The sequence below is a fragment of the Hakea prostrata genome, chromosome 3, assembly GCF_041222555.1.
Source record: "Hakea prostrata isolate BN-2017 chromosome 3, UWA_Hpros_2, whole genome shotgun sequence".
Taxonomy (NCBI): domain Eukaryota; kingdom Viridiplantae; phylum Streptophyta; class Magnoliopsida; order Proteales; family Proteaceae; genus Hakea; species Hakea prostrata.
In genome coordinates, this window is record NC_142602.1 from 49,490,708 (window position 1) to 49,517,668 (window position 26,961).

The following is a 26,961-nucleotide window of genomic DNA, read 5'->3' on the forward strand; positions in this document are numbered from 1 at the left end:
TTACCAAATGTTTTTTGGCGTTATTCAGCATTTTGAGAACAAAAAAAGAAATGGCAAAACTATTCTTTGGCCCATTACCAAATGTGCCCTTAAATTATTTCTTACTTTAGTTGTTTCTCTTTCTTCGTTAGGCTTAGAATTAAGATTTTATGTCCGATGCCTTAGTCTCCTATATCTTAGTGTTCGATTCTTACCAAATATGAATAATTTATACAGTAACACAATCTTTATTAAGTATTCTTCCAATTTTGTATTTTTGCTGCAACATTGAGTTTGAAGGTATAAAAGTAATGGTCCATTTATTCTTGATTTGGGTACTATGATGTTAAAACTTTGTTATGGACTTAAAAATAAAGATCCATCTAATGTGAATCAGGATAGGTAGTTTTCATTTTGGCAAATTAAAGATTTTGCTTTATCTTGTCTCTTGAATTTCACAACTAAAAGAACTAGATATCATAATCAAACTTAAATTGGATATTCTAACTAATGAAGTCATAATATGAGAATCGAATATAATAACTATAACTAGATACGAATAAGATCGACCAAGATTAGATATGGTTTCAAATTCAAAACCACTTCGGAACTTGGTCCAAAAGTTGGCCACAAGGTTTTTGATTGTTATTCCTAGGTTGACACTAGGAGGGGTGAATCAAGGTCACAAGGTAACTTTTCAATCTCTGCAAATATTTATCCACAATCATGTAAACACCCTAACTAGACTCAAAGGCTCTACTGAGTGTGTAAACTCATTCTGCAAACAACACACTTCACAAACACGAAGGAACAGACATTCAACAAACACAAGATATGCATGGTCCAACAAGTTGCCTACGTCCATGGAGTAATGCCCTAATAGGATTTCATATCTACTCAATACTCCCTACTAAAAATTTGATCAATATAATGGTCTGAGAGCACCCACTCTCAATAAATTCAATACGTAAATCACCCACTCCAACATGAATCCTTACACCCCACAAGTAAATAAGGCTACAACCTCAAACAACTTATACCAGACAAGAAACTACTTGAAAAATAAAGCTATTCAAATAAGAAAGATTTCGATGGAAGCACTCACCCACTTTCTTCAATATTTTCTTCAACTCATACCTCAGGGTATTGCTTCTAGGCTTTTCCTCCTCATTTTTTCTTGTCTCCACTCGCCAAAATAAACAAAAGCCCTATTTTGTTTCACCCAAAACTAAGTTTACAAGAAAAATAATGTGAATGTACATAAACCATCCGCTTATGCCTTCTAGATGAATCCCAAACTAGATCTAACTCTTGAAACCTTTGGATAATCTCATTAAAGTGGCAAGTGAAATCCTGTTGGATCTTCTAAGTCATGTACTATTGAAGTGCACTCCATAGGATGATTTCAAATGGGAGCTTCCTTGATTATACCTTAAATCTGCAATACAGTGGATCATTTTACTCATTATGCTTTGCAGTGCACCATTATATACGTAACCCTGATCAACCACAAGCCACACAATAGAATCTTTTCTATCTTGAGTAATAAAACTCCAAGCGCATCACTGAAGGGTTGCTTAGTTGGTAATAACTAGCATCTCTTAGTGAAAAGGTCATGGGTCCGATGCTCCTTGTGATATATGTAATAAATCCCCCTCCCCCCCCCCCCACTACAACTACAACAACAACAACAACAACAACAAAAGAAGGAGAAAAAAAGAAGAAGAAGAAGAAGAAAACCTCCAATCACATCAATCTTAGCTCTTAAAATCGTTCAAACATATCAAACCGCATCGTATTCAAAATTTAGTACGGTACCGGTTTTATGGAACCATACCACGGTATGTCCCAAAACCATACCGAATTTGCATAAAAAAGGATGGTACCATATACCGTATCAAATAGAGGCTATATATGTAATCCAACTTAGAAAATGCCTTTCTACTCTATGAGAGAATCATCCAGTGTTTAAAGTCTACATTAAATATTCTTTGCTTGGTGTTTCAAGTCAAGTAAGTTGATTAGCCCCTTGACATTTAAAGTACACACTGCTGGAGGTTCCTTGGTGTCTAAACTCCAATTCTCCAAACCTACCGTGAAACCACTCTTCCACTTCAACCTACAAGTTATTGCATTGAAGATCATATCCACAGTGACCCAAAAAAGATCTTATTCGGAATTATGCACTTCTTGATCAGATATTTGATGATATAGGTAAAAAGCATTGAATTATCTTTCATGATCCTATGGTCATAAGCACATATGTTGCCACTTTGGAAAATAAGGATTTCCTTTAGAGCATAGGATCTTAATAAACCAATAATAAAAGTGGAATAGGTTCTTTGGTACCGAAATTATCTTCGCACTATATATCGTGTTTAAAACTGTTTTCCCACACCGATTTCATACTGAAGCCGTACCATACTGTGTAAATTTGGAATGGTACAAGTCCAATTTTTGGTATTCAAAGTTGGTACCGTATCGAAACCATACCAAATTACCAAAACCGTATCGATTGACAGCCTTACTTAAAATCAAATCTTTCTACTTGACTTAGCCTTTAGGGTTGCAAATTCAAGCACGGAATAATCAAAATAACCTTTTATAACTACACGCCAGTCCCTATACTTTAACCCTTGTTGCAAACAGTATCACAAAGAACAATTTCTCTTTCATCTTCAAACTATCCAGATTTGCCTCCTTATCACGCAGCCTCACGAGAAACACCATAACTCCTTCATTTGATGTTGGAATCACAATCCTAAAAGGGCACTAGAAAGAATACTTCATGAACTATATTTTTCCACTATGAATTGAATGCAATACACAATTGTATGACCACATAAAGTTTGTCCAATATAAATATTGTGTGGTGACCTCTGACACCCACCATAGTAAGGAACATTCACTTCACCCAAAACTCCCAAAGCTTTTCATAGGCACTCAAAACCATTATAGTAGTTCCAATCACCCTCAAACCGCATAGTAAACACTCAAAATCCTCTATGAAACCTTCATCCCAATACAAGCCACACACTCTTAGTACACATTGCATTTTTGTTTTCAACAATGACAACACATGCAATTTCAGCCAATGAATCAGCACTAATCTTTAATTTCTTTAATGTTTCAAAGGGCAAAAAGCGGTTACATTTCGTTTTAACATATGATAGGAATGAGTTTGCTGTCAAATGAGATCATGTGTGAGGGGCACTCAATGGAAAGTGTAGAGTGGTCATTTATTGTGGTCCATGGAAAAAGTTTAAGGAATGTTTTTTTTTTTTTTTTTTTTTGGGTGGGGGGGGGGTTTGTTTAACCAAGATTTATTCAAAGGACCAACAAAAGCTTAAGGAATCAGACTTACAAGGACTTGATAACCAAAGATCAAAATATGGCTAGTTAGTCCTTCTTGTCGCAGTAACTGCCTTCCTAGGTAGAGAGTGGGCTACTTGATAGTACTCTCTAGGAATATAAGCAAAACCACAAGTCATCAAGTAAGAGAAAATATGTAAGATATCCTCCACTACATTCAAAACCTCAAAAGAGGTCTGAATTTTAGATAATAGCATCTTGTCCACCTCCTGGGAGTCACTTTCAACCAATACAAAATCCCCACCTTTGGCTGCAATTGTAAAATCCAGCTTTTACCTAACCTTGACCCAACCCAGTCATTGTTGTGTTCATAGGTCTGAAGACCCGAAGTGGTGGTAGGAAGGACTTGTGGGCCCTGCTGGTTGAGGACGTCGTGTCGGAACTCCAGTACATGGACATTGATGATGCTGCTCCTTCCTTGAGCACATTATCAGTTTTAAGTTAGAATCTGCGCACTGATGAAGAGCGAGACAGTTGAGATATCAAACGGACTCCTGTGCATAATTCGAAGGTACCCCCTAAAACTAGACCTCTTGAGTGAACTGTAGGAGAAAACCCCATGCAATTTGACCTTGTATAGCCCTCCAAGTCCACACCTAAAGTTGCTGAACTATTTTGTTAAATTCTACAGAAACATGATTTGGTCGATACTATTGGTCGATACTATCGACCAAATGTATCGACCAACAGGTTTGTTGAACCCAAGTTTAAAGATTCTCTGGAATATTCTTTTCTATTTATTTATTCCTTGAGACTAGAGCCCTATTCTAGCGTTTTCAACATCTAGGAATGTGGGCGAGCCTCTCAAGGACTTCTCCTTGGTAGTGGTGAAGCATCTTCTTCATCAATCATTGCCAACCACTCATTCCTACTTTCTTGTTCCACTCTCAAGGTATGACTCTCTCTCCTAATTACTTTCTCACTCATCTTTTCTCTATCTTACTGTTGGGACCATGGCCAAAATGTTGCAACCTTGCAAACACCTTGCCATGAACCTTCTAAACCCCATACAATGATGTTTTCACCGATATGACTATGATTGATTCACCTCATGATCATTAACTACACATTCCCATGATTTATTGCTCACCAACTTGCTTTATTTACCAAAACTGAGATGAAGCTTATGATTAACCTAGTCTATATCTTGCTTATGAGTTCAATGTTACTTCTAAATGATTCCCTACCTAATCCCCCATGTTTTCCCCAATTTGCATTAAGATGTAGCCAATGCCATGATCTACAACTCTTAACCTTGTTATGTCAATTTGGGGATTTCCAAATGGACCATTGGATTATGATAATTTCTTAATAATTAGTGCCCCTATGTTGTGCTTAGACTATCCTCCAAGTTTCGTGTCGATCCGAGACCCGAAAGACCAAATCTGGGCGAGAATCCAAAAAGCCAGCTTGCTGTCCGAAAATTGATTTGGTCGATACTATTGGTCGATACTATCAACCAAATGTATCTACCAATAGAGTTGCTGTCAGCAACTTTTGCCTAGTTCTGATTCGTTTGATCTCCAATTGTTCTGATTTCTTCTCTAACCTTTCATATATGCTTGTTTAGGACTTTAAGACTATTTGGGCCACTTGCTTGTAATCTTGGACCATTCTCTTCTCCGATTCAAGGTAAGGATAGGTATCGATATAATTACTTAGGATATGGGATTTTGACTTGGTGTTCTTAACCTAGTAAATATAGTTTCTATTTCATATTCTTATCATGTTAGACTTGCTACATATGTCTTTCAACAGTAGCTTTGTGTTTACAGTATTATCATGTTTATCAATTTCGATATATGATGACTTATGTCAATGTCATGAATTGAACGTTTATTATGATGTTGTATCTTGTGAATTGATATGATGAACTTGGGCATGTGATTGCTTAAGTATAACTTGGGATTGAGGGGTACCCTACTGGTGCTTCTGTCCTTGGACATCGGAGGGAATAGTATGGGATGTTCTCCGAAGGTGTCCATTGACGCTTTCCCGGGTTATTGGATGACATACATAGGACTTGTCTAGATGTATGGCTAGGATGTCCCTATCAGATCAGACCCGATTCGGAAGGGCATTGAGACCGAACAACCTGTGGTAGTAGTGTGGATTTGTGGGCGCTCAAGACCGGTATCCACTCCGTGAGAGTACATAAATTGCATTACGGTTACCCGAAAGGGGCCATTTATTGGTAGGGTTGCAAATGGCTAGACTTGGGCTCACGGGCACTCAAGACCGGTGAAATGATCCGTGAGAGGGACGTGAGAGCTTCCCGTTTACCATTTGTGGATGACCAATAGGGTTGATGAGTCCGGTGAGTAATATCCGTGACTCTAGTGTGAAGGATACCGGAAAGGATCCCGAGAGGGGAGGAATGGACGTATCCGGAACTGACATGATATGATTAAGTAGTTGACTTGCATTGGGCTAGGCTTCACCTTGACATGCGCCAACACTTGTACCAAATGGTGACGTGAGAGAGTGGTGACTGAAACCCCCAACCATGGATTTGTCCGAGAGGGATGCAGGACCCAATTCCCCTCGGTGATGAGTGACTGAGACTACCTAAAGAAGTATGGTGCTATGACTTAAAGCATGTCTACCATAGATGACCAGTATACTTAGAGTAGAATCATATTACATTATATGTCTCATATCAGCTGCATCATTCTATGATTATCTTGTGGCTTATGTGTTGTGGAATAACTTCCTTGCTGAGTTCTTTTGAACTCATTCCTTTTCTGTTGCAATATTTTGCTAGGCTACTCTATAGGTGATTTCTCGGATGGCACATTCCTGAGGCGGACCCGGATGTCTCATACTACTATCCGGAGGCTAGCTACAATGAAGACTTCGGTGATGGTACCGAAGCAGATCCTCCGGCGTATTAGGGTTAGCCCTGAGATAGTATGGGAGCAGCCATATTGGGTCTCTGAGGTCTTCACTATTGAAGAGAACATATTTATTGTGGAGGAGACTTATGTGTAGCTACCCACCCACCCCCCTTTTTGTGACAGTTAAACTCAGAGGAATTGTAATAACCTTAAATTAAATTTCATAACTTGAGACTTGTACTTATTCAGTTTTGACCTCACTTCCGCTTATTTGAAGGAGTGGATTCCGCCCACTACCTTCTTAATTTATCTGATATGATATTTACTTCCGTACTCTGATTATCCTTGGTATCTCTTTTCTGAATTTTATGATTATCCATTGTTAGTTTATTATTATTATTATCTGTTCATGATTGTATTATCGTCGATGTGGATGATGTGGTCCCTGAACTATGGATCTTCGGGGCTGTGGATCACATCCCGGGTATGCCAGATTGGGTACCGGCTGGGTGGATGTGACAGCAGTAGCTAGGAGACCCTCTCTTATGCTCAAGGCTTCTCCTTCCAGTGGAGAAGACAAGCATGAAGGTAATGACACAACAACTATAAGCTCCACTGAATCCCTGTGGATTATAAAGCCCAATCCCCCTTTGTTTCCTTTAGGAGTTGCATCAGTGTTCAATTTAAAAACTCCCATAGGTGGGATATGTAAGGGAAAGAACACTACCTAATTTTCTAATTGCACAGCTTCTATACAAGGTTTAACTATCTTGCCATATGATACAAAACTAGCCAATATGTATTGATGCGTCCAAAAACTGTTTAACCTCCAAATTCTTGCAAAACAGACGTCAAACGTGGGCCGATCACCGGTCGGGTAGCCACCTCCGAAGGTTAAGTTAGCAATTGAAACCCCACAAAGCTCTGGCTTGATGAAAGCTTTAATTGAATGCATTAATGGTGGGAAACAATTCATATACCTTCACTATGTATGCTTCCTTAGCTTATATAGATTTTACCTGTTATTTCCGACTGTTAGATGCCTTCGTGTTCCTCTCTCATGGCCATTCGATCCTAGGGTTTTTACCCCTCTTTCTAAGTTGGTGGTTGTTTCCTTTGGTGGCCCGATCGTGTATCCCGAATTTCATGGGATCATGTCTCCTGTGTAACCTTTTAGGTTCCTTCATCCTTACGTTACTCATTGGTTCGAGCTTTAAGCCGGTCCCGAACGGGGTTGCTGACCCTACTATGGTCAAACCCAATTAAGTGATATCTTGCCCTTATCATGTATAATATAGGAAATGGTGCGACACATATTGATGCATCTTCTTTTTTCTTTTTTCTTTTTCTTTTTTTCCCTTGTAAATTTCACTGAACGATTTAGCGCAATATTGTGTTGAACTAAAGCAAGATGCAAGAAAATGTTTGTTCAATATGATATAATACTCAATAAGAGAGGATACATCTTTTAAAATCACTTGATTGAGGGGATACATGATATCCTTGCTTGTATATTATCCAACCATTGAAGTGCACTTATCATTTACCAAAAAAAAAAAAAAAAGAAGTGCACTTATCACCAATCACCAATAAAATAAAAATTCCACCTATACTCTGTATCCCCTAAGCACTCTCATTGATCTGATCCTGGCGGTGCATTTCAGGAAGATGGTATAAGGTGCGCATAATCTTTAGATTCCTTGAAAAATATGTAGTAGTTTAACTAGTTTTATCAAATTTACATTTTTTTATTTACAAATATAATGACGTGTAAAATTAGCCTATTGAATTCGAATTAATAAGAATGCTGACAGTACCAGGTGCTATATTCTAGTTTCGATAAGATACAAATCTACTAACTGCTGAAAAACTATTCAGTTTTATCCTCCTGTTACAGGTTTCTTGTTCCGTCCGTCTCTAACCTTCGCTGTCTATCTTGCTTTTCGAACTGATTTGCTCTGTTCTGAGCTGAAGAAGAGAAATGATGGACAATTTTCTATGCATTTGTCTTCTCATCTTCTCAATCTATGCTATTTCCCCTGCGGTTGCAGTTCCTGTGGTAAAATCTATGTTGGAAAACATTGAGAAAGAAAAACCCAGTTCGAAAGTCGCTGTCTTCGATAACTCCAAGTATGGAATGTTCCAAGTCAACAATGGATTAGCTCAGACGCCTCAGATGGGGTAAGCCTTTTCTGTGGGAAAGAATCTCTTATATATATACATTTTTTTTCTTCTCTGGATTTGAAGTATTGATTTCTATGCATAGAACCTGAAATATCGCCCTTGTTTTTTTCAATTGTGAAATTAGTGGGGGCACTACGGGTTTAAATTTAATTTTTTTAACAATAATTTACGGGAAATATCGCATATTCGGTGTGATAGTACATCAGTGCATAAAAAGGGATCTTCAGATTTTGAATTACATAAGTTACTAGATCTATAGTTAATCCTACAACTTACTTGGCAAACCTGTTGAGGTTTTTATTTTCGTTCTGGATATATTGAGTTGGAATGTGGTTTATTTATATGCTAATGGCCATTTTTTCTCTTATATTTTGACTTTTTTCATTTTTTTTTAATAAATTGATTTTTTTATTGCCTTTTTGCTTCAATTTGGTTGCAGATGGAATAGCTGGAACTTCTTTGCATGTAACATTAATGAAACTGTTATTAAGGAAACAGGTAGGACTTTAAACCTTGATGACAGTCCGGTTTCATGGTTTCTATCTGCTTATGCACTTCTACATTCCTTGAGGAACCTGAGTCAAATTCATATACATGTATATACTTGTACACATAGGCACAGGACATTCGATGATTGGTATCAATTTTTTCTCCAGTCTCTAAATGGATGTGAGATAGACCCAGAACTGCGAGCATGTATTTTCATTCATGTGGACAACATAAATAAAAATAAATTAAATATGAAATAATGTGGAAACTGGATTTATGTTTGATTTGGGAAAGGGGGCACTAGAAACATTTTCTGAACTGATCAAGCATATTAATTGTACTGGAATACCAATCTCTGGTTTCCATACCATGATGACTTTCATGGGTTTATGATCTTGTAAAGAACCCACAAAACGAATGCAAAACTAATATTATTTAATTGATAGAATAACGAAGCAATGATAAATTGGTTATAATGGTGCCAGACTGCCAATCACCCCCACAGCACATTGCTGCCCCTTAGCCTATGGCTACCTAAAGACTCCTCTAAAATAATCCATAACTACTACTCACATTTTACCCCTATTTGTAACCCCTAATCAACCCTAATCTCCCCTCTCTCTCCTCAATGTAGCATAATACTGTGACCCTAGGGCCCTATCAGATCCCAATAATCTAATCTAAAGGATTGGAGTTTCAGTCTCTATTTGTGAATTAGGACTGATGCTATGAAGTAGTGGTTAGTAAATCTGGAAGCTTTCATGGTTGGTTTTGTATGCTTTTCAATTTTAAAAAATATTTAAGTATTCAGATCTCATCTTAGTATTCCTCTTGTTTCACCAAATGTCTCACAATGGCTAGTATTGTCCTTAAAACAGCTGATGCTCTCATTTCAACTGGATTGGCTGATTTAGGTTATATTTATGTGAACATAGGTAAAATCTTTTTCAATTCATATTATTTAATTAAACGGCTGCAGTTTCATTGTTTTCTTCTGCTTTATTCTTACTTCCAATTTGGTGCCAGATGATTGCTGGTCCGCTCCCGCACGGAATGCAAAGGTTCATTCAAAGCCCATCCCTTGTACATTATCAAAATTGGAACTCTATATATCAGTTTAATGTTAGTACTAGTATACAGGGTTGCATGGAGCCAGTGTTTCTGCAATCCATAATTAAAGCTATTATAGCTTAAGTTTAATATTTGAAGCCATGTAAGTTGACTTTATTCCATGACATAAAAACTTCCAGTCTTATAACTTTTTAAATTGTGCCAAAATAAGAGGGTGCTGGGTTGAATTAAGTTACTAAAACTTGTTGCAAGATTGAATTCTCAATTATCTAAAACACAGTGGACCCAATAAAATGAGGTTGTATAAAAGATAGCATGCAACATAAATTTGAGAAGAGGAGAGGGAAATTGACACACAAGATTTATACTTGTTCTGCAATTTGCCTTAACAATTTGATGCGCAAAATTTATACTTGGTCTGCAATTTGCCTACGTCCACTCCAGGATCACTCTTGTTCACTGACTCAAACTTTCTACAATGCTTTTGTAATGCTAAATGCTAACTTGAGTGTTTTTAGGCAAAATCGTCCTTAGCAGTTCCACTAGGCTCACCACTAACAGGCCAAATAACTCTGCCAACAATAATGAGAAGAGAAAAGGGCTAAATAGCCAAGATAGACAAATTGGAGCCCAAATTAAAAAGTATATAATAGATAGGCATACAAATGAATAGCTCAAGTAGTGATTCTCACAAGATGGCCAATAAGGAGACTTCAAAATGTTCCATTTATGGCACTGTGTCTTGCCAACTGTACCCAGTACCATATTTTAACAATGCTTCCATGAGGCTCACAAACCCTAGTCAAAACATTAATGAGAAAATAACTTATCAACTGGTGAGCTGGATGCCAGTGACCATTATAACAACCCAATTGTCATAGCTGTTCACAATAACCCAATTGTCACCAGCAAGCCACCATAACAGTCAGATAGTTGTTCAATGATGCAGGATAAGAGCCGGAAACAAATGTTGCTCTGTGGAGATTACAAAGTTCTCAATAGACAAGATACATAAATTGGAGTGCAAACTAAAATTCTCTAAGAGTCTGGTAGATAGGTATCCAAAAATAAACAGCTCAAGTGATTCTCACAAGATGGACACTAAGGAGACTTAAAGATGTTCGATTAATTGCAGTAAATGTCTTGCCCAGTGAATTCATTTAAACAACGCTTCTTTGAGGCTCAAAAACCCTCATTGACATATGGTCATGTTGTCAGGCGTATTCTAGGGAGGGAGAAAATCCCTCTCAGGATTGCACTAGCGAAGTCTTCTCTTTTATTTTTGGTTGAATCTTACTTGGATTCAACCTCCTTTGTTCTACTTCAGCACTGATTTAATTCTCCTCAGATATAACCCTATAAAACCCCCTACTGGGTGCAAATGAAGACATACGTTCTGAAAATTCCTCTCTTAAGAAACCACATGTGGTATCAGACGTTAAATCCTTCTGACCTCATACTTTCATCACAGCTTCCCATTACCGCTCCATCGCAGTCTTCTCCTTGTTTTTCATTATTAAAGGGCAGCACTAGGGGGAATGATGGATTAGTTTCTGTCCTTTGCTTCCCCAGATTAGTTTCTGTCCTTTGCTTCCCCATTAAAGAATTAACAGTTGGAGCTATTAAATCAGATTCTGCTGCATTATTTGTTCTCCTCATACCTGAAGAAATGACTCAATAGTGAAGGAGCGATCTTCCCCTTAGGAGATTTCAAACCATGGCATAACTTTATAGAACCTCTTGTTCATACCTGCACTCAAAGTACAACTGCAAGTGATTGTGACATTGTTGTCGAAGAGCCAGATTTTCATGGCTGTTCGACATCACTTCAGATTTCATCAGAATAGGAATGTAGAGTAATTGAACTAGGCACCTAGTTGTGACATCAAGTCTAGCTTTGTTGAATAGGGAGACTTTGTATGGTTGGGGATGCTTCTTTGGTTTTAGGCCTATCCTCTGCATGAAGCTTTTTGAGACCACGTTAACACTTCTGCCATTTCTACGATGGTCTGAGGTAGCATTGTCCTGCCCTCAGTCTGGTGTGGCAGATGGTGATCCTAGTCTTCTCCTTCAGTATGTGCCACCAAAAGTTTAGACATGACATTTAGATGGGCTTCTGGATCCACACAATCCTCACTGTACTCCTCTTCTGGCTCAAACTTAAGTGGTGGACACTCCAGTACTTCCTCTGGAACCTCCTGGTTGGTGTCTAGGACTGAAAGTCCTTTTTGGGCACTCTCTGGTAGAGTGTGCTCCCTCATGGCAATAGAAGCATGCACCTGGATTGTTGTTGAAGAATGGGCCACTATTCTCTGCTCTGATTGGATTTGGCACCTTAGGAGGGGTGGTAGCAGCTGGATTGTATGGTCTGGGATCCTTCCTATAGCCTTGAGTGGACTGCTTCTTTTGGGAAAGGAGGGCCTGTGCCCGTAGGGCAAATAAATCCCAGAGATCTAAGATATCTGTAACTCCTAGAGCCATCTGTATATCATGTTTCAGACCCAGTTTGAGCCGAGTCATGGTCTGTAGTTTTCTTTCTCAGGTACCTTTTCTAGAAGCTAGGGAGTTTAACTGCTGGATGTATTCAATCACTGACATAGTTCCCTGTTGAGTGTATGGAGCTGTTCTTGGAGTCTAGTCTCATGATGTTCGTGTAGGTACCTCTGAGTCAACTCCTTGTCATCTGGTTTCAGGTAGTAGGCTCTCTAGCCTCATAGTATAGTTCCCTCACTGTGGTGTTTCACAATACTTGTCGGCCCCTATAAGTTTGCCTTAGCTATCCTCATCTTCCTATCTTTCGATAAGTTCCTTCAGTTTAAGTTTTACCTTATGGTGGTCTGCAGCTTTTCTTTGGCCTAGGCCTCCAGTGTCGGTGCTGGTTGTTTCGTTTTCTGTGGTCTTGCCTCAATATCATATCTGTCATGCATGGGATCGTCATACCTTGACTTCCTGGTATGACCATTCCTGTCTCTGGAAGCCCTTGGGTGGTATTATTCTCCTTCAGCTTCATTCTTGTACCTCTGAGCACCGCTAGTTTCTTCACTATGGGTTACATTGATTGATGCGTGGGTCTGGTAGGGGGGTGTGAATGGCTTCCCCTTTTCTTGTCTGCTTCATATTGGTTACCCTAGTGTTCAGATCTTGGACTTGGGTTGCAAGTCCTTGCAGTTGGACCAACATCTCTCGCTAGGTCTTTTGGATGCTATCAACAGCCTGACAATTGCTGGTTCGTCCAAAGCTCTAATACCAAATGATGTAACCAAGGTTTTAGGGTTTTGAGATGTGCAATTAGCTTCCTAAAATTAGGGTTACTCCAGGATTCTCTCCTTTTGTGAACCAGCAAATAAAGACCAGTATTGGAAATTAAAGATTTTAACAGATCTAGATGGGATGGGTTTGATGGTGAAATTTAGGAAGGTTAGGGTTTTGGGAAAGATTTAGGGTTAACAAAACCTAAATGGGTTGGGGATAATTTGGATGGAGGAAGTTAGGGTTATGACAAATCAATATGGGTTGGTTTGCAGATAGCCAAACTTACCCTAGGATGGATAGGAAGTTAGGAACCCTGCAGTTGGGTCTAGGGAGGGTTAGGTTTCATTTTAGTATCTTGCCTCTCTTTTCTCTCTTTCCCTTTCTTTCTTTCTCTCTTTTATTCTTTCTTTCTTTTCTCACTTTCTTTTGTTGTTTTCTTTCTTTTCTAGTACCACCACAAGATCCAAGAAGGGGGGGGGGGGGGGGGAAAGGAAAGAAGGTGGAAGGGAGAGAAGGGACTAGGGGGGGGGTTGTCACAGGGTTTAGAAGGGGTGTGGGATGGTTTCTAGGGCTGCCACAGTTAGGGGGAGGGGCTGGGTGGTCTAGGTCTACGATGGAAGAAAAAAGGGTGAGAGAGGGTTCTTGGTAATGCTGCAGGGTAGGGGAGGGGGCTGCGGTTGCTGTACTTGGAGATAAAAGACTGCTGTTGGACTTGTGCAGTTAATGTTGGAAACTGCAGAACTAGGGCTGAACTTGAAGAAGAAGAAGATCACTCAAATCTTCTGTGGCCCTCCCAAGAAGTCCACGACCTTGCTTGCCTCAAAATTCAGAATTTTATTAATCAATTTCAACTTGTTTACATAGGAGGTGGGGCTATAAATAGACTTAACACTTGCAGGGAAAGACTTAGACTCAAACTTGGAAACCTAATTGACTCAACTAAGGAATCCTTTATAGACTAGGATAGCCTTTACAACTCAATAGATAACAATCACAACAAAAAGAACAACAATTCCCAAAAATAACAAGTAATTAATCCAAAAGAAGTCTCACTTTAAAATTGATTCCAATTGGAACCTCATCACTTACTAGGACTCTGAATACTAACTCAATTAAAATAAAATTAGATATGGACTTCCAAAAATATGAAGAGAATTACTAGAGAAAATTAATAACCCAAAGAACTGAGAAAATGACCAAACTACTACCCCTGGTAGGGTTTGGCCAGCCCATTTGGTGCGCTAATGGGCTAGGTTCTTGGGCCCAATTTGTTGGTTCAGCTGGGGATGCGCTTTCTTACAGCACTTGGGGCTTTTCTATGTCCTTTTTGGACTTCATTTCTTTTTATTTGTTTCCTTGTTGGGCTATAAATTATATTGCTTTCCTTGGAGTCCCTCAGAATCTAACATGAGATAACTTCTTCAACTTCTCTTCTTCTTCTTCTTTTCCATTCTCACTATATCTTTCTACTTTATTTACAAAATGTAGATATGTTCAGGTATGTGGTTGTTGTCCCAAGTGCTAATGGTGTGAGAATCGTCAAACAGGGGGTCAAATCCGTAGGGTTAATGCCAACAAACCATCTTGTTTACAAACAAACTAGATAGGGATATGTATCATGTATACGCTTTTTACACAATCACCCGAAAGCAGACAAGCATTTGGCCACCAATTAGATAACTAAGAGACATGTATATTTGATAACCTTTTGTGCTTTCCAAATGATAAAATCCAGTTATATGAAAAGCAGCATAAAAGTGCTCATTTGGACACACTTTTTCAAATTTATGTTTGTGATTGGAGAAATGTACAAGCACCTTGAACTTGAATAATCCATAATCTGTCACATTACTCTGTAAAGAAAGGAAGCGCAGTTACTTTTAGCTGCTCGTTCTGCATAATAGCTTGTCTGTGTTGCAGGGTAATTTGGTACCTGATCCAGAGACTTTTCCATCAGGCATCAAAATGCTAGCTGACTATATGCACGAGAAGGGCCTCAAGCTTGGTATTTATTCTGACGCTGGGTAGGATAACTGTTATGATCTTGGATAGTAGCTTGCAACTTAGAATAAAGCCAGTACCGAACAAATGAATTAAAATGATAATATTGATCATAAAATCTAGTCTTTTGTCTGATCAATTTACGTAAATGACTGTTTTAGGGCTTTTACTTGTCAAGTTCGACCTGGATCCCTTTTCCATGAAAATCCTGATGCACAGTTATTTGCATCTTGGGTAAGGTTTCTCATTTATCATGAAACTGAGAAGTAGAATATCTTTTTAATTAGTTGTTAAAGAAAAAATTAATTTATTGAAAATGTTTTGGCTTTTATTGGATAATTTCAAGAAAGTTTCTACTTATCACTTTGTCTTATTTATTTCGTGTGGTATCCTCACATTGCACTTATCTTTTGTGGTGTCATTCAGGGTGTAGACTATTTAAAGTATGACAACTGTTACAACCTCGGAATTAAGCCAAAGAAACGGTCTTAGCTCATCCCATGCTTTTTTTTTTTTTCATTTAATTATTTATAGAAGGAAAGAAGGGGGGTAGAAGACCAGTTTTCCAAGTTATATGAATTATGCCTCCTTGAATTTCAGCTATCCTCCAATGCGTGATGCTCTAAATGCAACAGGCCACACAATTTTCTACTCGATTTGTGAATGGTAATTAAGGTGCTTGATTTTCTTTCAGCATTGTTCAATTTAATTTTGTTTTACTTCAAAGCACTATATTTTCTCAGGGGTGTTGATGATCCTGCCCTCTGGGCTGGAGGAGTTGGAAACAGCTGGCGAACAACAGATGATATAAATGATTCATGGGCAAGGTTTGAAATGTGAACTCTGACCTTCATGCATGCAAATGGAAAATTCACTCTCTAATCTCCTTTCTCAAATAACCACCTACATGGTAGAGATCTCATGGGCTTAAAAGTGGGTTCGGTAATTCTAGCATCTGATGTATCTTGCCCCTAGACCGTGTTATATAATAAGGAGCATTAATTATAATGAAACAGAGAATTATTTTCCAACTCCTGAAGAACTAGTATTAAGTATAATTCCATCATATAGTTTTTATTTTTTTATTTATTTTTCAGTTTAAAATAATTCCATCATGGCAACGAAATAGATTGCCAGATTAAATTAGACCTGCAGCAGAGTAAGGAGAATAGGATTTTTCTTGAATCTAGGATAATCTATGCAGTGTTTTGACACATGAATATGATTTCCAAAATTTTGCTCATTTTGTTTCCCTTATTGACTGTTCAACTTGCTTCTTAATTGATAAGCATGACCACTATTGCTGATCTGAATGACAAGTGGGCTGCCTATGCTGGTCCTGGTGGATGGAATGGTAAGAATGAGATCTTTTTAGGGACATGTAATTTCATGTTGTTGATGGATATCATCCCTGTTTTAGGTGCCTTTTTGCTACAATTATCAAGGGACCTATAAACTTGCTAATGCATCTTATCTTAAACTTTCCGAGCAGACCCAGATATGCTAGAAGTTGGCAATGGAGGAATGACTAATCATGAGTACCGTGCGCATTTCAGTATTTGGGCTTTAATGAAGGTGCTCGCCTTTAATATTTCAGCTTTCTTGCTTTGTATTTTTGTACTTTGGCACTTTGACTTTTGTTGAAAGTATGGGCTGAGTTTTTTCTAATTAGAATAGGATTCCGTTTCCTAATTAGTCTAGAGTTAGTTTCTTATTTCTATTTGTTTTGTATTTCCTTTTCCTATTCAGAGTGGGACTCAACTAGATTGTAATTATAAATACCCTATTGGGGCTTATGAATCAAATAACTTTGAGCAATATCTCTCCAAATTACATCATGTTATCAGAGCCATGTCAGATCTAAGACACCGACAACTCATTGCAAGTCACAGCAGGCCATTGCAGGTTTCAAAGAGCTAGAAAAGCTTCCACCACCATCTCTCACCTCTATAACTTCATTCATACCTCCTCAGTCACCCATAACCACCGTCACCTACCCCTATAGAACCATTCCAGCCCCAATTAAACTCCTATACCCCTTCTATAAACCCAAAGATTGATCTTAGAAGAGTCGCTGCAACTTTCTGACTCTTCTAGGCCATCGCCTGCCCTTTTTTAGTCCCCAACCTACTCATGATCACTCCTAGGAGTGTCACTGCTTCTTGCAACTCTCTTGGGATGATCTGAATTTCAGAAACAAAAATAAAAATAAAATTCTGTCTGTTCTTCAGTTTGCGACGGTGTTTAGTTTTTTTTCACCCAAATAGCCTTATAAACCCATCGCCTACCACATTCAAACCCTCCAAATGTCTCTAGAGTCTTCAACAATACTTAGGAATGGTTCTCGATGCATCGCAGGTAGCAACGAATGTTTTTACGAGTTTGCCTAGGCCTGTTTTGTAAATTCAAAAAGTTATAGGGGGTTGTTTTGTAAATTCAAGAAGTTCTAGGGATCTTTCGTAAATTCAGATATTATCAGGGGGTTTTATGTAAATTCAAATAGTTTAGGGAACTAATTGTAAATTCAAATAGTTCCAGGGAACTAATTGTAAATTCAAATGTTCCAGGGAGTTGTTTGTAAATTTGAATAGTTTCAGGGTTTTGTATATCCAAAAATTTCCAAGGAGTAAATTTGAGTAATTTCATCCTGCTATGGCTATTCCCACATCCTTGTCTCATACATCTAAAGAGTCTTCCCATGTCTTCCATTCATAGGGATCGTGAGTTTTCTCCGCTTCAGATAACCGCTGTGAAACTCAATGGGACAAATTCTCTTAGGGCCTGTTTGGTTACATGAGTCCGGAGATTTCAAATCAATGGAGTCATAATTCATAAAATTAATTGTTTGGTTGTGGAATAAAATCTATGGATTCATCCTAAAAAACTATTTAGTCGACGTGATTTTTGTCAATGCACAAATGTTTTGCGTTTTTATTGTAGCAATGAAATCTCTGGATTTCACCCCATACCCATAAATCTACAGATTCACGCTTTTAGTGTAAAAAGATGAATCTCTAGATTTCATGAATCCACAACCAAACGGGTATAAATCTTAGATTCATGAATCCAGAGATTTCAAATCTCTGGATTTATGTAACCAAATAGGCCCTTGTTGTTGGTGCTTGTGGTCTTACTGACCATCTTGATGGGACTTCTACCAAACCTTCCACACCTGGTCTGCAACTTTCCAAGTGTTACACAAATGAATGCTTGGTTATAGATTTTCTTTCCAACTCCATTGAATCAAAAGCATAGCAGAGAGTTATCTCCTCCTTCCTGATGCAACAACTATTTGGAAAGTTGTTAAGGATACATACTCCAGAGTAGGCAATGATGCATAGTGCTTTGAATTAGACTGAAGATCAATTAGTTGCAAAGAAAAGACCTTACTCTTTCTTAGTACTATAACACTCTTTGGGGATATTACCAAACTTTAAATTTCTATAGGAAATTTACACCGAAGAATGCTAAAGATGCTATTGTCTGTCGACAATAGGAAGATAAACGAAGAGTTTATGATTTTTTTTTTGTAGGATTGAAAATAGAATTTGATCAAATTAGTGCACAAATCCTATTTAGAGAGCCTTTCCCTTCTCTGGCTCAAGCCTATACCATGGTAGATACAGAGGATAATTGAAGGACAACTATGGTACACACTTAGACATCTGATAGATCTGCATCAGTGGCTAGTTCGGGCAATGATAAATCTGGTTCTAGTGATTTTTGCCCTCCAGTGAAGTGCGAGTATTGTGGAAAAAAAGGTCATACAAAGGACAAGTGTTGGAAGTTGCACGGACGTCCAACAAATTCCTGTGAAGGCGAGGTTAGAATGGGAATAGGGGCAGCAACCAAGCATCAGTAAATCAAGCCAGTTCTGACACCCTGAGTACTCCAGCACCTCTTTCCTCAGATGAGCTCCAGCATCTTTGCCAGTTGATGTCCAGACTAGACTCATCCTCTCCAGTACCAACATCCAGTGTGAGTGCAGCTTCTGTCATTATTCCTTCTACTGATCCACAATTCCCTATAGGTATTTTTGGTTGTCACAATGTCAGTTTGACTTATCCGTTCTGGATAATTGACTCTGGGACAGCCGACCATATGACAGGCTCATCTACTTTGTTCTATACTTATTTATCTATTCCTTTTGCTTAGGATGTTCAAACAGCTGATGGGTCCTCTCCCCTATCTCTAGGAAGGGATCTATTATCTGTTTGCCTTCTCTTACCCTATTTAATGTCTTGCATGTTCCTAAGTTTTCAGCTAATCTTTTATCAATTAGTAGCCTTACTCGTGATATGAACTGCAAAATAACATTTTTTCCTTCTCATTGTGTTTCAAGATCCGGAAACAGGGCATACGGTTGGCAGTGGTAAATAGAAAGTGGGGCTCTACTTGTTGGATGGGTCCCCATTAACTCTTTCTATAGCCTCTAGTTCCACCTCTCCTGCACTTTTTACCTTATTACAATAGCATCGTCGTCTTGGCTATGTTCCTTTACCTATTTTGTCCAAGTTATTTCCTGATCTAATTAAAATATGTAATTTGAATGATTTCCATTGTGAGGATTGTATTTTCACCAAACAGACCAGGCACATTTGCCCTATTTCAGTCATTTACTCCGACGTGTGGGGTCCTTCTTTGACTATGTCTTTATCTGGTCATAAATGGTTTGTTACCCTTATTGATATTGCACTAGGACCACATGGGTTTACTTCACCAAAAAAGTGACGTTTTCACGTGTTTTCAAAATTTTCATAATTTTGTTAAGACTCAGGGGGCGACAATCAAGATCCATCGTATAGACAACGAAACTAAGTACTTGGGTGGAGCATTTTCTTCCTATTTAGCAAACTATGGCATCATACACCAGACTAGTTGCGTTAACACTCCACCTTAAAATGGGGTTGCCGAACATAAGAATAGACATCTACTTGAGGTAGCATGTTTCCTTATGTTTACTATGGATGTGCCTCATCGTTTTTGGGGTAACGCAGTTCTTACTGTAGCATATCTAATTAACCGAATGCCTTCCCGAATCTTAGACCAAAGCTATCCCCTTGAGGTTTTTTTTAGGGACAATACCTTTACCATGCCACCTAAGGTTTTTGGATGTGTTGCCTTTATCTGGAACCACCATGTTCATGGTAAGTTGGATCCTTGTGGGATAAAGTGCATTTTCTTAGGTTATCCTCCTACACGGAGAAGGGGTATGAATGTTATCATCCTAGTTTTCATCGTTTCTTTGTCTCCATGGATGTTGCGTTCCAAGAATAGATTCCTTATTTTTCCCCTACACCTCTTTAGGGGGAGAGTCTTAGCGAAGAGGTTCCAGTGTTGATTCCTCCTTTCAATATTTCTCCTGAGATTCCTGTAAATGATCCTCCTTTAGAAGATGGAGTGACCGGACAAGAACAACCGGTGGATGATGTGCGGGGGGGAGACTAGACCTTTGAAGACCTATCAAAGAAAGCAATAAGTGACCCCTTCTAAACCAAGCCGCTTAAAAGCTTCTATTCTTGGCCCTAAACAATTTGTTCCTCCAAGTGAGTCTGTCTTTTGCTCTTCTTCTGATCCTACTTTGCACTTACCAATTGCATTAAGAAAGCAGCCTTGAGCTTGCACCAAACATCCTATTTCCAATTATGTTTTATATCAATCCCTATCCCTATAATTTCAAAGTTTTATTTCCTCTTTGTCCTCTACTTTTGTTCCTAAAACTTGGCGGGGAAGCATTATTTCATTCAAACGGAAGAAAGCTGTGGATGAGGAAATGCAAGCTCGAGAAGAAAAAAATATGGGACTTGGTGACTTTGCCTACAGAAAGCGGACTGTTGGGTGCAAATAGGTGTTCGTGATCAACACAAAGCGGATGGGATCATTGAGAGGTACAAGGCAAGATTAGTGGCCAACGAATTCACTTAGACTTATAGCGTTGACTACTAGGAGACATTTGCCCCTGTTGCCAAGATGAATACAGTTTGTACTATTCTTTAATGTACAGTTAATAAAGGATGGAGTTTACAATGCTTTTATGCATGGAGAACTCCAAGAGGAGGTATACATGAACATACCACCTGGGTATTCTACTGCTGAGACTCGTGGGAAAGTGTGCAAGTTAAAGAAGGCTTTATGTGGATTAAAGCAATCTCCAAGAGCATGGTTTGGAAGGTTCTATAAGGCAATGATATCTAATGGCTATAAACGAGCAATGCAGACCACACTTTGTTAATTAAAAGATATGGTTCCCAAACTACTGTACTTTTAGTATATGTGGATGATATTGTGATCACAGGCAGTAGCGAGGATGAGATTTCAACATTGAAGACTTTTTTGGGAACCGAATTTGAGATCAAAGACATGAGAAAACTCAGATATTTTCTAGGTTTGGAGTTGGCATATTCTACCAATGGTGTATCTCTATCTTAGAGGAAGTATACATTAGATCTTCTTGAGGAAATTGGGATGCTAGGATGTAAGCCTTTTGAGACTCCTATTGAGCCTAACCTACACTTGAAGGCAAAGGAAGGAGAACTAGTTGACAAGACAAGGTATCAAAAATTAGCGGGAAAATTGATTTACCTATCTCACACTAGGCCCTGTCATCACATTTGTAGTTAGTCTTGTTAGCCAGGATATGCATGATTCTTACTCCTCGGACATGGATGCGGTATATCGGATCTTGAGCTACTTGAAGGCCATTCCAAGAAAAGGGATTTTAATTTCAGCTCATGGACATTTGAAGATTGAGGCATATCTGAGATGCAAACTAGGCGGGATGTCTAGATGATAGGAGGTCTACCTCTAGGTATTGTGTGTATGTGGGAGATAACCTTGTGACTTGGAGAAGCAAGAAACAAGCTGTGGTTGTGAGGTGTAGTCTTGAGGCCGAATTTAGGGTGATTGCTTAGGGCATTTGTGAGTTACTATGGCTGAAAGGGCTGTTTCAGGGAGGTTGGTACAGATTTGAAGGTTCTTATACAATTGTACTTAGATAGTAAGTCAGCAATCAACACAGCTCACAACCAGGTACAAGCATGACAAAACTAAGCATGTGGAGATTGATAGACATTTCATCAAAGAGAAGCTTGAGGCTAGGTTGGTCCATATCACCTTTGTTACTTCACATGAGTAGTGGGATAATGTGCTCACAAAGACTTAAGCACGAAAGTATCAAAGTATTATTGGCAAGTTAGGCATGATAAATATCTATGCTCAACTTGAGGGGTGTTGAAAGTATGGGCTGAGTTTTTTCTAATTAGAATAGGATTCCATTTCCTAATAAGTCTAGAGTTAGTTTCTTATTTCTATTTGTTTTGTATTTCTTTTTCCTACTCGGGAGTGGGACTCAACTAGATTGTCACTATAAATACCCTATTAGGGCCTATGAATCGAATAACTTTGAGCAATATCTCTCCAAATTACATCAACTTTCCTTATTATCTAGAATAAAACTGAAGGCCTGATTACCCAAAGTTGGCAATACAAGAAAAGTAAAGTAATCATAATACTTACAAAGATGCTATTATCGTTATAATTATTATTATTGTTAAATTCAGAATCTCTATACAATATATACAGAAAACTAAGGCTGCTTGGTCTTCGGGGAGGAGTCTATTACACTGCCTTATTGATGGTCATCAGATTGGACCTCCCACTAATGACCATTAATCTAATTTCAGTTTAAAAACAATGTAGTTTATCTTCTAGTGGAAACCCCACATAATAGGTTGCCCAGTTATATATATATATATTAAAAAAAAAAGGGATAATTTCTGATGGTCCCTTGTACTGTAGCTTTATTACTATTGAACCTTGCTCTTTATGAAATTGCTATTTCCTTCCCTCACTTCTAACGGTGTTAAGAGACTGTTAGGGCTGGATGTAATGTCCATTTTGCCTTAGTTAGAATTAAGAAGTGAAAAAATGATACTACCCTCATTTAGAAAAACCATATGGAATACCAATCTTGCACCTGTATTCTTGTCATTTTCAATTTCAATGGGTCAGATCCTAATGAGATGAATACTTAACAACAAACCTCAGGGCTATGTTGGGGTTCCTGGAAAATACAAATATGCCATGTCATTAGTTAACTGACGGAGCTTAACTGCAGGGGGACATAAGTAATTTTAGGCAAAGTCTAACGTTGGATTAGTAATTTCAAAAACATATAGGGGATAAGGCAGTAATTAAGCTATAATACAAGGAGGCATCAATAGTTATCCCTAAAAAATTAAGGTAGTTCTTTAGTGATATTAATTAACTATATGGGAACCTTCCGTTAATGACCATTTATTTAATTTTGGTTTAAAAAAAACGGTTTATTTTCTACTAGAAACCCCACCCAACAGGTTACCCATTAACTATCCTATTAAAATTTTGTATGAATTTATAGTTATATGTCAATCGAACAGTACATGCAACCCTAATTCATTCAGCCCATTCTTCTCTCTCCCAATTTTGGCTTGTGGTATTCTTTATTTTCTCTTCCTCTTTCTTGCTTTTTGATTGGTCGATTGATTCTGGTCCTGTCCTTAAGGCATTATTGTACCTGTTGCTGTATGTCACTTATTATAAATAAAGGAGTGTTGACTCAAAGGCAGTCTAATCATTCCTCTCAAGTCAAACAAATATCTTTAGTAAATGAATAATTTCAATTACTTAAATGATATCTCTCATAAATATCCTGGTTTGATGGTAAAGTCAGTCCCAGAGCTAGAAAACTTTAAGCAGTGCCTTGACAACTATGGTCTGGTTTTAGTTAGTCTCATGGTCTCGCCCATTATTTCATTGTATGGCTCTAGTATTACAACTGTGAAAACTGGCTTTATGTTTGTGCACCGGAATCACAGTGCTTCTCCTCCATCTGTCTAGCATTTTTGTTTTGCTTATAATCATATTGAACAATTTAGTTAGTCAAGTTGTTTCTCTAAGACTCATTTACTGGGTTGTCATCTTGGCTGACTGCTTTACTCATTTTCATCTTCTGTAAAGCTTCTTTTGCTTTGATAACATTGCTACTTGTAAATTATGTATTTATCTCCTTTTAAGCTCCTAATCATTTACTAGTACAACACCATATTCAAAGAATGTATTCAATGCACGGGCTACAATCATTGCAGTAGGTCAAGGGCCACAATATACGCAGTCTTACCTCAACTATGCAGAGAGGCTGTTTCCCTATGGGACCTGTGACTTGGTTGCGGTGGAGCAATCATATATAATTTAATAAATTCATTCTGTGGTTTCCTCTAGCACTAATAAGCCCCAGGCCCCCAGCCAAATTGGGTTGTGCTAAAAGAGGGTAGTTTCTTGCATGACCTGCAGCTTCCTGTCCTGATTGTGTGCATGTTCCAGGCTCCTCTTTTGATTGGTTGTGACGTAAGAAACATGACTGCTGAAACAATGGAGATTCTTAGCAATAAGGAAGTCATTGCTGTCAACCAAGGTATGGACTATTTAGCTTTTACTTGCTAGTTGCTACTGTAATTGAACTATGTTTTTGTCTCCCTTTTAGTTGGTTTGTGGGTGTACAGCTATAGGATGACCTAAATATTGGGTTTCCAGAAATCTTCTCCTGCATTTGTGTAACTAGAGATTATAAGGTGGTCTTGCTAGTATTTATCCACCCTCGTTTGTTACTATCTACTGTGGCATGTTCTCTAGATGCCACTCTTTTGTTCTAATAATATTTAAACCTGATGGTAATTTTTTTGTTGCATGATGCATGTTAATTGTTGCTTCAGCAGCTTAGGAACTAACTGGAAAAACATCTTTTTCCTTTTCTTTTCTTTTTTGGTTGTTTGGGGGTTTCTTCTACAGACCCACTTGGGATTCAAGGGAAGAAAGTTTCAGCGGAAGGACAAGACAATTGCCGTCAGGTACAGTACTGCTTTTAAGTATTTATAAAAAGTCTTGTAAACCTTTGCTTATAATCCCTTGAGCTTGCTGTTTTGTTTCTCTCAGCTTTTATATATTGTGTTTCACTTGCATTGCATACGTTCCTTGATTCTGACCAGAGATAGAAATTATTCTCTTGGTCACTGAAGAAGCTCTTTCCAAATGTCATATTTTATTGTTCACCAGACATATTCCTCACCCTGACAAGAGGTGGATTATTCTCTGAGTTTTTTGATTAGTCAAACGAATGAGAAAGCTATCAAAGGCTCTAAAAAACCGTTTGACCATATTTAGGTTGGCCAAGTATTTACATGATGGCTGTCCCCAACAGTGCCTCAAAGTGTATGAATATAAAAGGATTTTCTTATAGAATTTTTGGGTTCTTCCAGGTATGGGCAGGTCCTCTCTCTGGAAATCGAATGGCAGTTGTTCTTTGGAACCGGTGTTCAAAGGCTGTCACCATCACTGCCAAGTGGGAAGTATGAGGCCTCGATCGAACTGTCAATGTTTCTGTGAGAGATCTGTGGGAGGTAAGACCACATTCATGCATGCATACCTCAACAGTGCATAGAAACATGCAGAGAAAAATAATTAAGTCCCTATACATGTATAATAAAGTGATAAAATGTTAATTCTATTCACTGAACCATACATCTGAAAGCACGACTAGTTAATTTTCCCTGACAAGCCTATTGTTACTATTCCATTGCGAACTTTTCATGGACTCAACGATGGGTGTCAAAAGCAATGCCTTCACTAACTATTAATCTGGAACATATCCTGACACAAAAGCCACAAAAGTTCTTGTGCCCCTGAACCTATGCCTGCATGTGGGTTATATTAGGTCCAGTCAGATTTTGGAATAATACATGTTATCTAGGGGCAGATGGCTGGTAGGTGAAACCATCAATGCAAATCCTGGAATGGGAAAACCAGGATGTGTCAAGCAGGCTGGGTTATTGACCTTGATGAAGTTTCATAGCTGAACTTCAAACCAATACCATGGCAAAAATTCAGGTGAACTAAACCTGATCTTTACAAGACCAAAGTTTAATGCATACCCGAAACCAAGTTAGCTCGGTTTTGCAATATCTAATCCTGCACACAAATTTTCAAAACTACATGGAACAACCTATGAGGTTAAAGAACCTGAGTAATTTCATTTCCCCCATATCATCACTTATTATTTTGATTGTGTATTTCCAGCACGAAGACTTGCCAGGAAATGCGGTAGCATCATTCAGCAATAGAATTGAATCTCATGCTTGTCAGATGTACATCTTTGTTCCAGAAAGTGTGCCGCTCTCTTCAATCTAGTCATGGCACATATTGAAATTAAGGCAGTGGCTTCACTGAGACTTGGTAGCTACCTGTTTGATCCAATCTAGCCAAAGTGGGGAAAAAGGAGCCATGGTTCCAAATTCTATTGATCTTGTTCTTGGTATCCCTTAATGTGTACAATTAACTTATTTTTGTTTTATGATGTATTGTTGTACAAGTAAATCCCAGTATTGCTTACATTATTTTTCGATTTTCTATAGATAGCATGCAACATATGTGCACTGTGCTGTAGAAACTTTGGTTGAAGATGCAATGCACTTGTCGCTGAATGTATCTCATAGGATCAGCATTTGCTTCTTTTTCTGGTAAAGATCAGCATTTGCTTCAGATCAAGCAAATCAGTTAAAATAATGCTTAATCCGCAGATCAGTTACAATCATGGTAAAACTAACTAATCCTTCTTAGGCTTTCTTATCCTTTGCTTGGCGGTCATCGTTTACCCCACTTTTTCAGGCATATCAAGCATCTCATGGTTCTCCGTTTTCCCCCTCTCTCTCTCTCTCTAGAAAAGTTATTGTATCATTTTCCTTCA

The 26,961-nt window shown here is 38.3% G+C and overlaps 1 protein-coding gene across 1 annotated transcript; it reads left to right on the top strand.

Moving 5' to 3' along the window:
* Window positions 1–8,022: 8,022 nt before the first annotated feature.
* LOC149022401 (alpha-galactosidase 3-like) lies at window positions 8,023–26,405 on the top strand. Its single transcript, XM_089147616.1, has 15 exons — window positions 8,023–8,369; window positions 8,812–8,870; window positions 9,740–9,796; window positions 9,888–9,922; window positions 15,105–15,208; window positions 15,347–15,419; window positions 15,612–15,670; window positions 15,786–15,851; window positions 15,929–16,012; window positions 16,475–16,539; window positions 16,678–16,760; window positions 24,546–24,636; window positions 25,011–25,069; window positions 25,478–25,567; window positions 26,295–26,405. Exons 1-15 carry the CDS (start codon window positions 8,170–8,172, stop codon window positions 26,403–26,405), a joined length of 1,236 nt encoding a protein of 411 aa, XP_089003742.1. The 5' UTR covers window positions 8,023–8,169.
* Window positions 26,406–26,961: the final 556 nt, after the last annotated feature.